We start from the raw sequence: 15,381 nt of genomic DNA, 5'->3' as shown, positions 1-15,381 counted from the left end.
TTCGTGGCTCATCTCGAATCTTCATTATGTTGTGTACATGCTACTTTTACCAGCATGGTTTTGGAACTAAATATCTGTTCAATTTCTTTCTCGTAAGATGTGGCCAATTTGCCACCTGTTCATATAAGATTCAGTTTAGAATACACTCCTGCATTTTATTCAAGCATGTGTTCTTCTATGACATACTGTATAATATTTACCAAAAACACTTATCTCTGAGTTCACGATGCCTTAGACCTCTGATGCCTTCAAATTGCAATCTTTAAACATTAGTGCACAATTGTTTACTGTGTTGATCTGGTGTTTCTTTATCCACTGTTTTAACAGAGGTATTGATCTGCTTCTTTAGAATAGCAGGCAAATGAATTTCGAAAGAACTTTAAGGATTCATACACTAAACATTTGAAGATCCAAATTCCAAGGCATAACACATTGATTCATAGGAAAATAAAGTGCAAGTCTAAGAATGGACCATTTGGTGCAATCTAAGAAAATCCAAAGCAGTAAAAACCCCTGGGTTTATTCAAATGCAATGCATTACACAATTTGCTTTAGTCATGAAACCAGCATTCTGGACCAGATGGAGGTGTTGATGCAAATGTCTGACATCATTTGCAATGCAACTATTCAAATACAGTGTACAGGACAAGCTGCATCATCAGAATCAGTATCCAGAAAATAAATTGTTCCACATTTGGGAGAAGTCCTGGAGCTATACCACTAGGATCTGTTAAAAATCACAAAGAGATTACAATTATTCCCTCCATTTATCAATAAGAGAAAAGAAATGACTTTGTATAAATTGTTATCTGTATAACTGCAGCTAGAATGGTTTACCACTTAATAGGGCAATTTACACAACCAAACTAGATGCGTTTAAATGTTTGATATTTAGGAATATTCACATTCTCCTCACTATTTACATGAGTGGAATGCCTTGCTTGCTGGTCTTCCTCAGCAGTGTAGATGGAAGTGGTTTATCAGTGTGACAGCACAGTTTAGACTAAGAATTTACCACATGGGGAAACTTGAGTTTAAAACTAGCTCAATACGCTTCAAGAAAACAACTTACATTGGCCTTTGCCGCTATGCCATGTTACAGATAATCTAAGTTTTTGGCATACATTATGTTGATCAATACTCTAACATAGCCCCTCCAATGTCAATACAATGTGAATTATTTTAGTAACCTTAAATTTAACCTTAGTATGAATGATGTCAGAACCTGTAACAGATCATTTTTCAACATTGTGCTCTCTGAGTCAGAATCATCTAACTCTCTTTAATATCGCTCAAATAATTCAATTTAACCTCAACCTGAGAGACATATGGGGCTGGATTCTCTGTTTTTGTGACTATGTCCACAGACCATCGTAAAAACTGGGGCCTTTCACGCCAGAAAAACTGGCATGAAAAGGCTACTTATTCCAAGCCCTGCAGGGGGGCTAGCAGGGACCTGCCGTGTTTCTAGCAGTTTGAGCTGCAGATACGAGCGCCCGCACTTTCGGGTCTGAGGCCCCGCATGCGCATGGCAGCGGCCTCCAATGGCCGCGCCATGCTCCATGGCGGACTCAGACCGCGGTGCTGGACCTCCCAAGTAGTGCCCCGGACCACCCGCACATTAAAGGCCCCTATGAGGCCCCCCCTTGCCCTCCTAGCGGCCCCGCAGGTAGAGGATTCCTTGTGCAGCATACTCTCAGAGTACGCCGCTTTTCCGGGCCCGGAGAATGGGAACCGCCGCCGGTCCCGAATCAGTGTGTGAAACTGGATTCTCCGCCCAGGTGCCGGACGCGATTTTGGCGTCGGGGTTTGGAGAATTCAGCCCGTTATTCCTCATGTGGTACATCTTAACAATTGGGTAGAAACTAGAGTTGAGTTATAAGCAGTCTTTTCCTGTATCACTTTATCCACTAGGAACTGGATTGAGATTGCTGACAAACATATTTCACATGCAACCCATATAATCATCATAGAAAATATATTTAAATTGAGAGAGGCGAAATGGCAGTGTACTAACCCACTGTCCTACTGATTCCATGAAATATTGTAAATGTGTGATGAACGGTTACTGTATTACTGTACCCTTATCATCATGTAAGGTGATGTCCCCTTTAAGACCGGGCTTGGAACCCTGGGGGACTCCGCCTCCGGCTCCGCCCACCTGGGAGCCGTATATAAGGGGCCGCCTTGTGGGCGGCACCCAGTAAGCACCCGTCTCGGCACCAGGCTAGTTCATGTCGGGGCAGGGGATGGCGAATGAGAAGCGGGAGAACTCGTCGATAACGGTGAGGAAATAGGCATTACGGTCGGTAGCCTCTATGTTTGATAATGCACAACGGGGCAAAATAAGAAACGATAAAATTTTGAGGTGGAGGATCGGACTCTCCACCTGCACGGACGATGTCAAGTATCGTCCAGGGGAGCTCAACACGCGGCACGTGCGCCAACGCGCAGGAGGACTACCTGCAAGCCATCCACAATGACCTCTGTCACCCGGGGGTTACCTGGCTCGTCCACTTTATCAAGTCCCGTAACCTGCCTTACTCAACCAAGGAGGTCAAGGCCATGACCAGGGCCTGACAGATCTGTGCGGAGTGCAAACCACACTTCTACCAGCCAGACAAGGCTCGTCTCATGAAGGCCTCGAGGCCCTTTGAGCGACTAAGTGTGGACTTCAAGGGTCCTATCCCGTCCACCAACCGCAATGCCTATTTCCTCACCATTATCGACGAGTTCTCCCGCTTCCCATTCGCAATCCCCTGCCCCGACATGACCTCAGCCACCGTGATAAAAGCACTGCACAGCATCTTCACCCTGTTTGGTTTCCCCGCTTACATCCACAGCGACCGGGGTACATCGTTCATGAGCGATGAAATGCGTCAGTATCTGCTCAGCAAAGGCATCGCCTCGAGCAGAACGACCAGTTATAACCCGCGGGGAAACAGGCAGGTGGAGAGGGAGAACGCAACAGTTTGGAAGGCTGTCCTTCTGGGCCTACGGTCGAGAAGTCTCCCAACCACCCGCTGGCAGGGGTACCTACCCGACGCCCTACACTCCATTAGGTCGCTCCTCTGCACGGCCACGAATGAGACCCCTCACAGCCGATTGTTTGTCTTCCCCAGGAAGTCCACCTCCGGGGTCTCGCTTCCACCTTGACTGACGGCTCCGGGACCTGTTCTTCTCCAGAGACACGCGAGGAGCCATAAAACAGACCCCCTGGTCGAGAGGGTCCAATTACTACACGCGAACCCCAGATACGCCTATGTCGAGTACCCTGACGGCAGGCAAGATACGGTTTCCCTCCGCGATCTGGCTGGTTCCCCCACTACAGACGCCCCTTCCCTCGCAGCTCCCCTGCGGGATCCGGCACCCACAACCCCACCCCCCCCCCCCCCCCGCCCCACTCCCCGTCGGTGGACACCGACCGCGCATGCCCCCTAGCCCCCCACCCTCTACACACCCCGCCGGCACCGCTACCCCCAGCCCCAGCTATTTCCCCTGCGCCCCGATCCCCTACCCCGTCCACCACCGTGCTCCCGGACATACCCTCAACTAAGATGTCTGTGTCCGCCGCACCACCCCCCGAGCTGAGGAGGTCGATGAGGACGATCAGGCTGCCGAAACGAATGGACTTATGATGGCACTTCTCCCCCGCCGGACTTTTTTTAAACGGGGTGACTGTGATGAACGGTTACTCTATTACTGTACCCTTATCATCCTGTAAGGTGATGTCCCCTTTAAGACCGGGCTTGGAACCCTGGGGGACTCCGCCTCCAGCTCCGCCCACCTTGGAGCCGTATTTCAGGGGCCTCCTTGTGGGCGGCACTCAGTAAGCACCCGTCTCTGCACCAGGCTAGTTCTTAGCTTATTAAAGCCTTCTTTACCGTCTTACTCTCTAAGCGTCGTTATTGAGGGTACAACAAAAAGTGTCTGTGAATTGCACAACATATGAATCATAATAATATATACGGCAGCATCTCATCGTACATTATTATAAATGTGCATGTGATACAATGTTACAGTTGAATATAATTTGTATCTCTGCACTGGGTGCAATAATGAGAATCAAAACTTGACTGAATACTGGGCGTAAATGGGAGAGAATGGAATGGAGTTCTATACTTGGATCCAGCATGTACATGTGTAGTGAGCCACAGCAACATTGGAAGGGAGGCACGATTCATTCTCCGGTATTATCATTAGATATTCAACAAACACGATGGGCTGGATTTTTGTGTCCTTCTGGAGTCAGGAATAGAGTCAGGAATCGCCAAAACTTTGTTTTTCTTTGTGGCAGATTTAAATTTGCCATTTAAAAATAGGCCCACAGAAACTTCCCATTGATGGGAAGGGGTTCATGTTGGGGTCAGGTCATGACCCTACACACATGTCCCCTGATATTAGGAACACCATTGACAGCCCTAGGGGAATGTTTTTTTCCTGTCACCCTAGTCATTTCTTTTCGGCAGGCAAGCTTGGGAAAGTTGCTGAAAAACGTCTTGTCTGACAGTTTGTGGGATCTTACTGAGGAGTTGGAAGTATTCTGACAGATTACTGTTAAATGGCTTGTCAACTTCAACTATCAACATTAGATGTTATATTATTAATTAGATATGCTGTGTTTTTCAGTGGCATTTCTACTAGATTGTTAGAAATGTACTTTTTTATGTCAATTTCAAAGGATTCCTAACATTATTCCATGGCTCCTGAAGACTGTAGATATTGGGAGCAGTGGGGTGAGGAGGTTAAGGGGGATATGAAGGGTATGGGAGGTGAGGCTGAGGTGGCAGACAAACAATGTTAGAAAGTTGGGCCAATAATCCACAGAACTGAGGCTGGCCTTCTAACCAGCCTGCCAAAGCCAGCACTCCTCCAACACCGCCACGGGAAATAGAAAACCCAAACTTTGCACGCTCGCATCTCCAGGAGACGAAAATATGGTGGGTATGGACATAGGTGACGGACATGAGTTTCCGAAGTAGGGAAATAGCCCAAATCAGGTTTCCTGAGCCCAACACAAAAATCCAGCACTTCCTGTTTTAATATTTACAATGTTCCGCAGTAACCTACCTGATGTACATTTGCTAGAAGCCTTGAATTTACCCAGTTTCTCTTGTTGATCTAAATTGTCCAGTTTGCTCTCATCAACATCTCCTGAAAAGAGAAAAACATACTCTTTCAGAATTAGAACTGATGTAGCTTTGAGGAATACTGATCATAAACACCCTTAGTCTTGGCTATAACCTTCACATTTGAATCCAAAAGTTGTAGATTCAAGCCCCAATCTGGAAATTTGAGTATGTAATTTAAGCTGATCATTTAGTGCAAAACTAAGGCAGTGTTACACTGTCAAAGATGCCTTTTTCCTGATGAGATGTTAAACCAAGACCTCCTCGGGTGAAAGTAAAAGCTCTATGGCACTATTCAAAGAGAGATGTATTCTGCTGACATCTTGGCCAACCAACCCTCAACTCATATCACTAAAGCAGATTGGCTCAGATCTTTGGAGGAGCTACAATTATCTTTGGATTGCCACTCCATCCAGGAATGTTCCCGTCCCGACACTGATCCGCATTTCTGCCGGGATCTTCTCAACGCAATTGTCCAGGAAATGCAGAACTTGGTGTCCCTCAGAGAACTCCATCGGATTGTAATAGAGTATGGGAAGACACATGCCATTTTTACCGAATTAGCTGACATATGGCAAGTTAAAAATGTCTGGCCTGAACGTTAGTAAATGCGTAGGTGAGTCGATTTTTTTCCCCCAAAGAATCCTTACATAGAATCTCTACAGTGAAGAAGGAGGCCATTCAGCCTATCAAGTATGCACCCTACTTAAGCCCACACCTCTATCCTATCCCCATAACCCAGTAACTCTACCTAACCTTTTGGATACTAAGGGGCAATTTAGCATGGCCAATCCACCTAACCTGCACATCTGTGGGAGGAAACAGAGCACCCGGAGGAAACCCACGCAGACACGGGGAGAAAGTGCAAACTCCACACAGACAGTCACCCGAGGCCAGAATTGAATCCGGGTCCCTGGAGCTGTGAGGCAGCAGTGTTACCCGATGTGCCACCGTGCCGCCAGGTGTGGTTAGGAACACTGGGGAGATACACAGAAGTTATATTTCTGCCCAATGCCACATCTTTGCAGACGAGTGAAGGAGACAAGGCAACGACCAATCTCTGGGCAAAGCAAAGCGATAACAGATCAGCTGGCATGCTAAGCAATTTGTTCTGGTTATGCTGCAGCAGCTGGCCTTGGGTTACCAATGTGAGTAGTGTTACATCTCTTCTGGTCTTGTTTGCAAATGTCTACTGTATGTGTTGCTTATACTATTTTACATAACATTAACTGAGGTTCTTACGATCTTTGGTTCCAGGCAACAGCAAAGCTTATATGTCCATTTCATCAAATCCCCACATAAACCATCAAATAAATATTGGATGGAGTTTCTTTTCGTATAACTGATCACTGACTGGGGCACTGATACCCAATTGATTTACAATAGAGCAGAAAAGTTGATTCATATTTTAGCAGCAACTTGTACCAAAATGTAATTAACATGCAATGTAAACTAAAATATGAACAGAAAATGCCAGGAATAATCAGTAAGACAGGCAGCATTTGTGGAAAGAGAAATAGGTTTAAGGGCTTCAGATCAACGACCTTTCTTCAGGCACATGACCTTGAACTATAAGAAAACCCTGAATTCAAACTCACTGGCAGAGGTACAGGACCAAATAGCCCAAGGGATAAAAATGGCGTAATCCTTTAAGTGCCTATCAGGGGCGGGATTCTCCCCTACCCGGCGGGGCGGGGGGTCCCGGCGGGATGGAGTGGCGTCAACCACTCCGGCGTCGGGCCGCCCCAAAGGTGCGGATTTCTCCGCACCTTTAGGGGCAAGGCCCGCGCCAGAGTGGTTGCTGTCCCACCGGTTGGCGTGGAAGGCCTTTGGCGCCACGCCAGCCGGGGCCGAAGGGTCTCCGCCGGATGGCGGAGGTCCGAGCATGCGCGGGAGCGTCAGCGGCTGCTGACATCATCCCCGCGCATGCGCAGGGGGGGAGGTTACCTCCGCGTCATCCATCGCGGAGGCGATGGACGATGCGGAGGGGAAAGAGTGCCCCCATGGCACAGGCCCTCCTGCGGATCGGTGGGCCCCGATCGCGGGCCAGGCCACCGTGGGAGCACCCCCCGGGGCCAAATCGCCCCGCGCCCCCCCCAGGAGCCCGGAGCCCGCTCGCGCCGCCTGGTCCCGTCAATAAGGGAGGTGGTTTAATTCACGCCGGCGGGACCGGCATTACAGCAGCGGGACTTCAGCCCATCGCGGGCCGGAGAATCGCCGGGGGGGGGGGGGCTTACCAACCGGCGTGATTCCCGCCCCCGCCGAATCTCCGGTGCTGGAGAATTCGGCGGCCGGTGGGGGCGGGATTCGCGCCGCCCCCCAGCGATTCTCCGACCTGGCGGGGGGTCGGAGAATCCCGCCCCAGGTTTGTAAACAAATAAGAAACTACATTAAAGACATCCTGTTATTATAGACTCGTAAAAGTTTAAATAGTTTTTAGATCAATAAAAACACATGCTGAGTTGAAACCCAGCCAAGTATTAATCATGGAACAACTATCAAAACAAATCTTTCCAGCCGTACTGACAGAAAGATACCCATTTCCATTTCAAAGCAAAGTGCCTGTCAATCAATGGAAGGGGAACAGGTACAGACCATTTTTTCTACTTCCAGCAGCAGGGGTGATAATCAGTGCCTTCCCCTGTGGTGAGTTTGGTGGCGGTCGGGCATTTAATTGGGCATGATGGTGGCCGGTGGGCCACGGCCACCTTCCCACCCCCACCCTGATTAAATCTGCATTGGGAAAGCTCGTGGATGGTCTTCCTGCTCCGCCAAAATGAAGGCCCTTCCTTATCACGCTGCCACTGGTATTAATCCAGCATTAGGTGAGGCTAGCCATGCAGGGAATACAACAAGGAAACTCGAGGGAGGTTGTTTGCAGGCTTTCGGGGGTGGAGTCCCTCATTCACAGGTTCTGGATACTTGATCAATGAATCAGGCAATATGAAGGAGGGGTATGCTGAAAGCCACTCCCTCCACTTTCTGCAAACCTTCCTCAACCCCGGCCATGCGACCCTCCCAGCCCCTCATGCCATGACTCACCTATGGCCTGGGGTCCAGTGACAGTACTAGACCTTGGACAGGTGTCTTACCAACAACAGCCACCATCTCCCAGTGGTGCTGCCATTCAATAAAGCTTCCGGCTTCTGATTCGTGGACAGCTGTTGTCTGGTAGGACATCTGCTCCCAGGTCCTTGATCGAGGGGAAGTCTCGCCATTGGCCTGTCAAGTACTTGAATGGCATATGGTGTGGCAGGCCTTCTCTTAGGGATGCACCATCGGGCTCTTGTCAGCTGCACAGCTGGCGGAAGGGGCCTTGCCCAGGCGTGGCCCTCTTCCTCTCTGAGCAATACACTCTCCTGAGCTCCTCTGGGAGATGTGCTCGTCAGGTGCACGCCTTGGAAGGCCAGTTGGGCTTCACGCCAGTCTCCCCTCACGTCGATGTGAATGAACGTTCAGGCACAAAGGCCTGATAATTATCTGCTAATATATGGAAATGACATGCATTGCATCACTGGCGGAGGACGGGATAATCGTGTCAGGCATTTACGTCGGCGTGAAACGCAATTTGAAAACCTCACAAGATTTTCTGTTGCCGAACCCCCCCCCCGGCAACAACAAGAGCAGAAATTCCCAGCTCTACTCTTAAGGAAGCTACTGACATGCACAGAAACTCTGAGGTTGCTAATCATCAACTGAAGATTATTATTGGGGGAAGAGACGAGGCTTTGCAGTATGCTGAGAGGCAGTCTAGGCCTTACAAGCACAAAACACTCGAGAAAGGGAAGAAATAGTTACAGACGGGCTAGCAGAAAGATCAAGACTGGAGTAAATATTGCTGCAGAGGATGTCATGTGAAAGAAAAGGAAACATGCCCAGTATGGGAAAAACAGTGCTCTCACTGAATGCTGAATCATTTTGCATGCAAGTGTTTTGCTGCAAAGAAGAAATGCAAGCCTATGAAGATGGTTGTTGGAGAGTTGTCGGATGACGATTTGAAATATCAGTCTACACCCTAGAACAGGGTGGCAGAGCCAATTCTCAAAGTAAAAAATGGTTTATCACTGTTAAAATGATGGCTGCAGAAGGAGAGCATCAAGTTCATTCGGTGTCAGATACACACTGCTACTACAGGCAACATTATGAGCTTTCCAGGCCTGTGGGAAGTTGCCCAAGATGGCGACCCCAAAATAATAATAATAATCTTTAGTCGTGTCACAAGTAGGCTTACATGAAATGAAATGAAAATCGCTTATTGTCACAAGTAGGCTTCAGATGAAGTTACTGTGAAAAGTCCCTAGTCGCCACATTCCAGCGCCTGTTCGGGGAGGCTGGTACGGGAATTGAACCGTGCTGCTGGCCTGCCTTGGTCTGCTTTCAAAGCCAGCGATTTAGCCCTGTGAATGAAGTTACTGTTAAAATCCCCTAGTCGCCACATTCCGGCGCCTGTTTGGGTACACAGAGGGAGAATTCAGAATGTCCAATTCACCTAACCTGCCGTCTTTCAGGACTTCTGGGAGGAAACCGGAGCACCCGGAGGAAACCCACGCAGACACGGGGAGAATGTGCAGACTCTTCACAGACAGTGACCCAAACCGGGAATGGAACCCGGGTCCCTGGCGCTGTGAAGCGACAGTGCTAACTGCTGTGATACCGTGCCGCCCACACGATACCGTGCGCCCACCCCAAGAGGATGAATTAAGCTGAGAGCCCAATATAATAGAAAGGAAGAAGTCGAGCATCCTTTTGGGTGTAAGAGTTTCAGAGCCAAAGCCATTTCATCCACCACCATGTCTGAGGCGTTCAAGTCAAGCGACCCTGACCGATACAAGAGATCCAGGTACGACGTCCGCAAATTCATCAGGGATGTCAAGAGACAATATCAAACCAAGCTAGAGTCACAGACTAATGTTACAGACTCTCATTGATTGTGGCAAGGCTTGAACAATGTAACGGGCTACAAAGCGAAGCGGAGCAGAATCTCTGGCAGCAGCGCACCCCTCCCTGATGAACTCAATGCATTCTATGCTCAGTTCGAGCAGGAAACCATCAAACCGCTGTTGAGTGCCACAGAAGCCCAAAACACACCCATACCCTCCGTCACAGCTTCCGAAGTCAGATCGGCCTTCCTGAAAGTGAACCCTCGGACGGCGACGGGCCCGGACGGGGTCCCTGGTCACATACTCAGAGCCTGCCCGGACCCCCTGGCAGATATGTTCACGGACATATGTTCAAACTCTCCCTTTTCCGTTCCGAGGTCCCAGGTCCCCACCTGCTTCAAGAAGACCACCATCATACCGGTGCCAAAGAAGAACCAGGCAACGTGCCTCAATGACTACCGTCCGGTGGCCCTGACATCAATTGTAATGAAGTGCTTGGTCATGAGGCACATCAACTCCATCGTCCCAGAATGCCGAGGTCCACTGCAATTCGCATACCACCGTAACTGGTCCACAGCAAACGGCATCTCCCTGGCCCTACACTGATCCCTTCAGCAGCATGACTACAAAGTCTCCTACATCAATTATTGACTGCAGATCCGCCTTCAACACCATAATCCCAGCCAAGATCATATTAAAGATCCAAAACCTAGGACTTGGCTCCTCACTCTGCAACTGGATCCTCGACTTTCTGACACATAGACCACAATCAGTAAGAATAAACAACACCTCCTCCACGATAGTACTCAATACCGGGGCCCCACAAGGCTGCGTACTTAGCCGCCTACTCTACTCCCTATACACACATGACTGCGAGGCAAAATTTAGTTCCAACTCCATCTACAGGTTTGCTGATGATACGGCCATAGTGAGTTGGATCTCGAACAACGCTGAATCAGAGTACAGGAGGGAGATAGAGAACCTAGTGGAGTGGTGCAATGACAACAATCTCTCCCTCAATGCCAGCAAAACTAAAGAGCTGGTCACTGACTTCAGAAAGCAAAGCGTTGTACACACTCCTGTCTGCATCAACGGGGCCGAGGTGGAGATGGTTGATAACTTCAAATTCCTAGGTTGCACATCACCAAAAATCTGTCCTGGTCCACCCACGTCGACGCTACGACCAAGAAAGCACAACAGCACGTATACTTTGTAACCACCTGAAGTGACCAACTCCCGATTTAAAATGGTGAACGGCAAAGGCTGATGGGAAAGTCAGCCAACAAGACAAAAACCAGCAGCTGCAGGTTTGCTGTGTATTTACCTCTGCAAAACCCAGACAACATCGATACCAGCGACCATCAGCATAACAAAGTAAACAGCCATCTGCATACTGATGAGCAATCCCCGGGAACAATAAGTAACATTTTGACACACAAAGCAAAGCCAGACTCCTCGGCGCCAGCATGAGCCAACACAAAGGGAGGTGAACGAGCACCTCAAGACCGCCCATCGATCAGGGAACTGCTCCAGTATTGGAGAAAATCGAACCAAGCGATTGGGACAAAGTCCAATCACTTGGGACCAGGTACAGGGTCCGCCCCGAAAGGCGGGAAGCCCCTGGGGACTATAAGAGTTGAGCCCCAAGTTCAGATTGCGCTCTTCTTCACTCTTCACCTCTCTTCACCGCTCTCTTCTTCCTGCCCGGGTCACCCAGCAAAAGGAACCAACATTGACCGTGACCGGCGCAGTGACTCCAGTGATCATCGAAATCAGCAAGTCTTAATTCAACGCTCGCTACGAGATAGGCGCTCCTAGCTACCAATCCGTACCAGCTTCGAATCCCGCAGACTCAGAACCCGAACGAAAGGCCATTTGTTCCCCTGACCTGGTGGGCTAGTCCGAAGTTAAGTATAGGCCTGTTTAGTTGTAGAAGTAGCTTAGACGTAGAATTTGTGTATGAGTAGCAATTACTGTGTATAATAAATGTGCTTTGATTTGAATCTTACTAATCGGTGTATTGGGTTATTGATCATTACTCGGACTTGAACCTTGTGGCGGTATCATAAAGATACCTGGCGACTCGAGAGCAAAGGTAATAAAACAGAGCAATTGAACCAAGGAGAAAACCAGCAACAACTTCCTCAGGAAACTAAGGAAATTCATCCTGTCCACATTGACTCTTACCAACTTTTACACGTGCACCATAGAAAGCATCCAATCTGGCTGCATCACAGCCTGGTATGGCAGCTACTCGGCCCAAGACCAGAAGAAACTACAGAGTCGTGAGCACTGCCCAGTCCATCACACAAACCCGCCTCCCATCCATTGACTCTGTCTGCACCTCCTGCTGCCTTGGGAAAGCAGGCAGCATAATCAAAGACCCCTCCCACCCGGTTTATTCACTCTTCCAACTTTTTCCATCAGGCAGGAGATTCAAAAGTCTGAGAACATGCACTGACAGATTCAAAAACAGCTTCTTCCCCGCTTCTACCCAGGGAGATGTTACCAGACTCCTAAACGACCCTCTTATGGGCTCATGGACTGATCTGATCTCTTCACACATCTTCACCCGCTGCCTGCGTCTATGTATTTACATTGTGTATTTTATATTTGCCTTATTATGTATTTTCTTTTCATGTACGGAATGACCTGTCTGAGCTGCACGCAGAACAATATTTTTCACTGTACCTCGGTACACGTGACAATAAACCAATACACTTGGAACAAGTATTGTAATGCATGAGAACAAATCAAAGTGAAGGTGATAGTTGCCAAAGTCCCAGAGTACCATAGGCTTCGCCCGCCTTTGAGAGAGAGCTAATTGGCGATAATTTAACTCGAAGGTCACCATACCTCAGGCAATGGGGTAAGGTGGAGAAGAATAACTTCAGCTGGTACAGGATTTGAACCGGGCGGTTGGCATTGCTCCGCATCGCAAACCAGCCGTCCAGCCAACTGAGCAAACTGATCCCCTGTCCCTTCCCCAATGAAAACGATTACACAATACTGTCCAATGTAAGGGTCAATTAACCTCTGCACATAAATGATGAATCATTGCATTCAGAACACACCTACATTACAATACAGCACCTAACAGTGACCGGTGAAGGTGTCAAAATATTTTACGCCTACCCTTCGGAATTTTCATGGCTCCTCAGCAGCCTTTCCATTTTCTTTGTGAACTCTCAAACCTGGCATGCTATTAACAGGCTTCCAAAAGCCCCGCCTGGCGAAAATGTTGTGCAGGAGAAAATCTAATTATGGTTCCCCATTTAAAATGAGAAACACATCATCAGCAGGGGCAGGTTTGCACACTAGGCATGCTCTGCCCACCAAGAGCCAGTTGGGAAATGGTGTGGCTTCAGAAATGGGCAGGAAATCTTTTTTTAAGTAGCACGATCGGTGCCTCCGCGACCCAGTTGAAAATTCAGTCCTCATTGTAAAAGAAAATTCAAGTTACACAGCTTAATATATTTCCAGATCAGTGCTACGTTGCCAGGCTATCTAATGGTAAAATAGTTACTTTAATCTCAAAGAAATAAAATTCTTGAATAGTATCCAGCACTGTAAATTTTAATTTTAGCATGACAGCAAAGTGGTTTCACAAGAACATTAAAATCTTTCCCTGCACTGCAATCAGGGAGTGCTTAAATTATCACCAATCTATATTTGTGGCAGATCAGTTAATCAGTTCCACACAATGAAAGGGTTTCCATGTTTGACCTGACACACTGGAATGTGATTTTCACTTTCTCACGAGTGGTAATCTGGCTGAGCAGGTCATCTGCCTGCTGTAGACCCATCCCAATTCCAGTCCATTCAATTTGAAAACTATTCTCAATGTACCCTTGAACTATAGACACATTTTTAAAAATTCCTTCATGTGGGCTTTGCTGGCGAGGCCAGCAATCATTGCCCATCCTTAGTTGCACTTGAAAGTGGCAGTGAACTGCCTTCTCGAAATACTGCAAGCCGTATGGCGTAGGTGCACCCACTGTGCTGTTAGGGAGTCAGCTCCAGGATTTTCACCCAGCGACAGTGAAGTAATGGCGATATATTTCCAAGTCAGGATAGTGAGTGGCTTGGAGGTCAACCACCAGATGGCGGAGTTGCCATGTGTCTGCTGCCCTTATTCTTCTAGATGGTAGGGGTCGTGGATTTGGAAGATGCTGTCTAAGGAACCTTTGTGAGTTCCTTCAGTGCACCTTGTAGATGGTACACACGGCTGCTACTGTGCGTCAGTGGTGGAGGGAGTGAATGTTTGTGGAAAGGGTGCTAGTCAAGCGGGCTGCTTTGTTCTGGGTGGTGCCAAGTTTCTTGAGTGTTGTTGGAGCTGCACTCATCCAGGCAAGGGGAGAGTATTCAATCGCACTCCTCACTTGCGCCTTGTAGATGGTGGACAGGCTTTAGGAGTCAGGAGGGGAGTTACTCACCACAGGATTCCTAGCTGCTTACCTGCCCTGGTAGCCACAATATTTATATGGCTAGTCTAGTTCAGTTTCTGGTCAATCATAATCCCGAAGATAGTGGGAGATTTAGTGATGGTAATCCATGTCATGGGGCAATGGTTCAATTCTCTCTTGTTGCAGGTGGCTGTTGCCTGGCATTTGTGTGGTGTGAAGGTTACTTGCCATTCATCAGCCCAAAACTGGATATTGTCCAGGTCTTGTTTTGTTTGGACATGGACTGCTTTAGTAACGGAGGAGTTGTGGGTGGTACTGAACATTGTGCAGTCAATAGCAAACAACTCAATTTCTGACTTTAGAATTGAAGGAAGGTCATTGATGAAATAGCTGAAGGTGAGTGGGCCTAGGACACTCCCCTGAGGAACTTCTGCAGTGATGTCCCGGGACTGTGGTGACTGACCTCCAACAAGCGAAACCATCTTCCTTTGTGCTAGGGATGACTCCAACGAGCGGAGAGTTTTCCCCGTGATGCCCATTGACTCCAGTTTTGCTTGGCTCCTCGATGTGGCCCTGATATCAAGGACAGTCACTCTCACCTCACTTCTGGAGATCAACTCATTTATGTTTGAACCACGGCTGGAATGAGGTCAGGAGCTGAGTGGCCCTAGCAGAACCCAAACTAAGCGTTATTGCTGAGCAAGTGCCACTTGATAGCACTGTTGGGGCCGCCTTCCATCACGTAACCAATGGTTGAGAGTAGACTGATGGGACGGTAATTGGCCATGTTTGATTTGCCCTGCTTTATGTCTGCAGGACATGCCTGGGTAATGTTCCACATTGACAGGTAGATACCAGTGTTGTAGTTGTACTGGAACAGCTTGGCTAAGGGTATGGCAAACCCTGGAGCACAAGTTGTCAGTACTATTGCTGAAATGTTGTCAGGGTCCATAGCCTTCGCCGTCT

At 48.4% G+C, this 15,381-nt stretch overlaps 1 protein-coding gene across 1 annotated transcript in view; it reads right to left on the bottom strand.

Annotated features, from left to right (window-relative positions):
* Positions 1 to 486: 486 nt before the first annotated feature.
* Positions 487 to 15,381, bottom strand: part of cusr (Copper-only SOD repeat protein) — a 204,076-nt gene continuing 189,181 nt past the window's right edge. The window contains exons 9-10 of the mRNA XM_072479539.1: positions 5,071 to 5,154; positions 487 to 727 (exon numbers count right to left, since the gene is read on the bottom strand). Of these exons, the coding sequence (XP_072335640.1) occupies positions 624 to 727; positions 5,071 to 5,154 (188 nt within the window). The 3' untranslated portion in view covers positions 487 to 623. The remainder of the gene's footprint in view (positions 728 to 5,070; positions 5,155 to 15,381) is intronic.

This window comes from Scyliorhinus torazame, chromosome 16 (assembly GCF_047496885.1).
Source record: "Scyliorhinus torazame isolate Kashiwa2021f chromosome 16, sScyTor2.1, whole genome shotgun sequence".
Lineage (NCBI taxonomy): Eukaryota > Metazoa > Chordata > Chondrichthyes > Carcharhiniformes > Scyliorhinidae > Scyliorhinus > Scyliorhinus torazame.
This window is presented reverse-complemented; position numbering and strand designations above follow the sequence as displayed.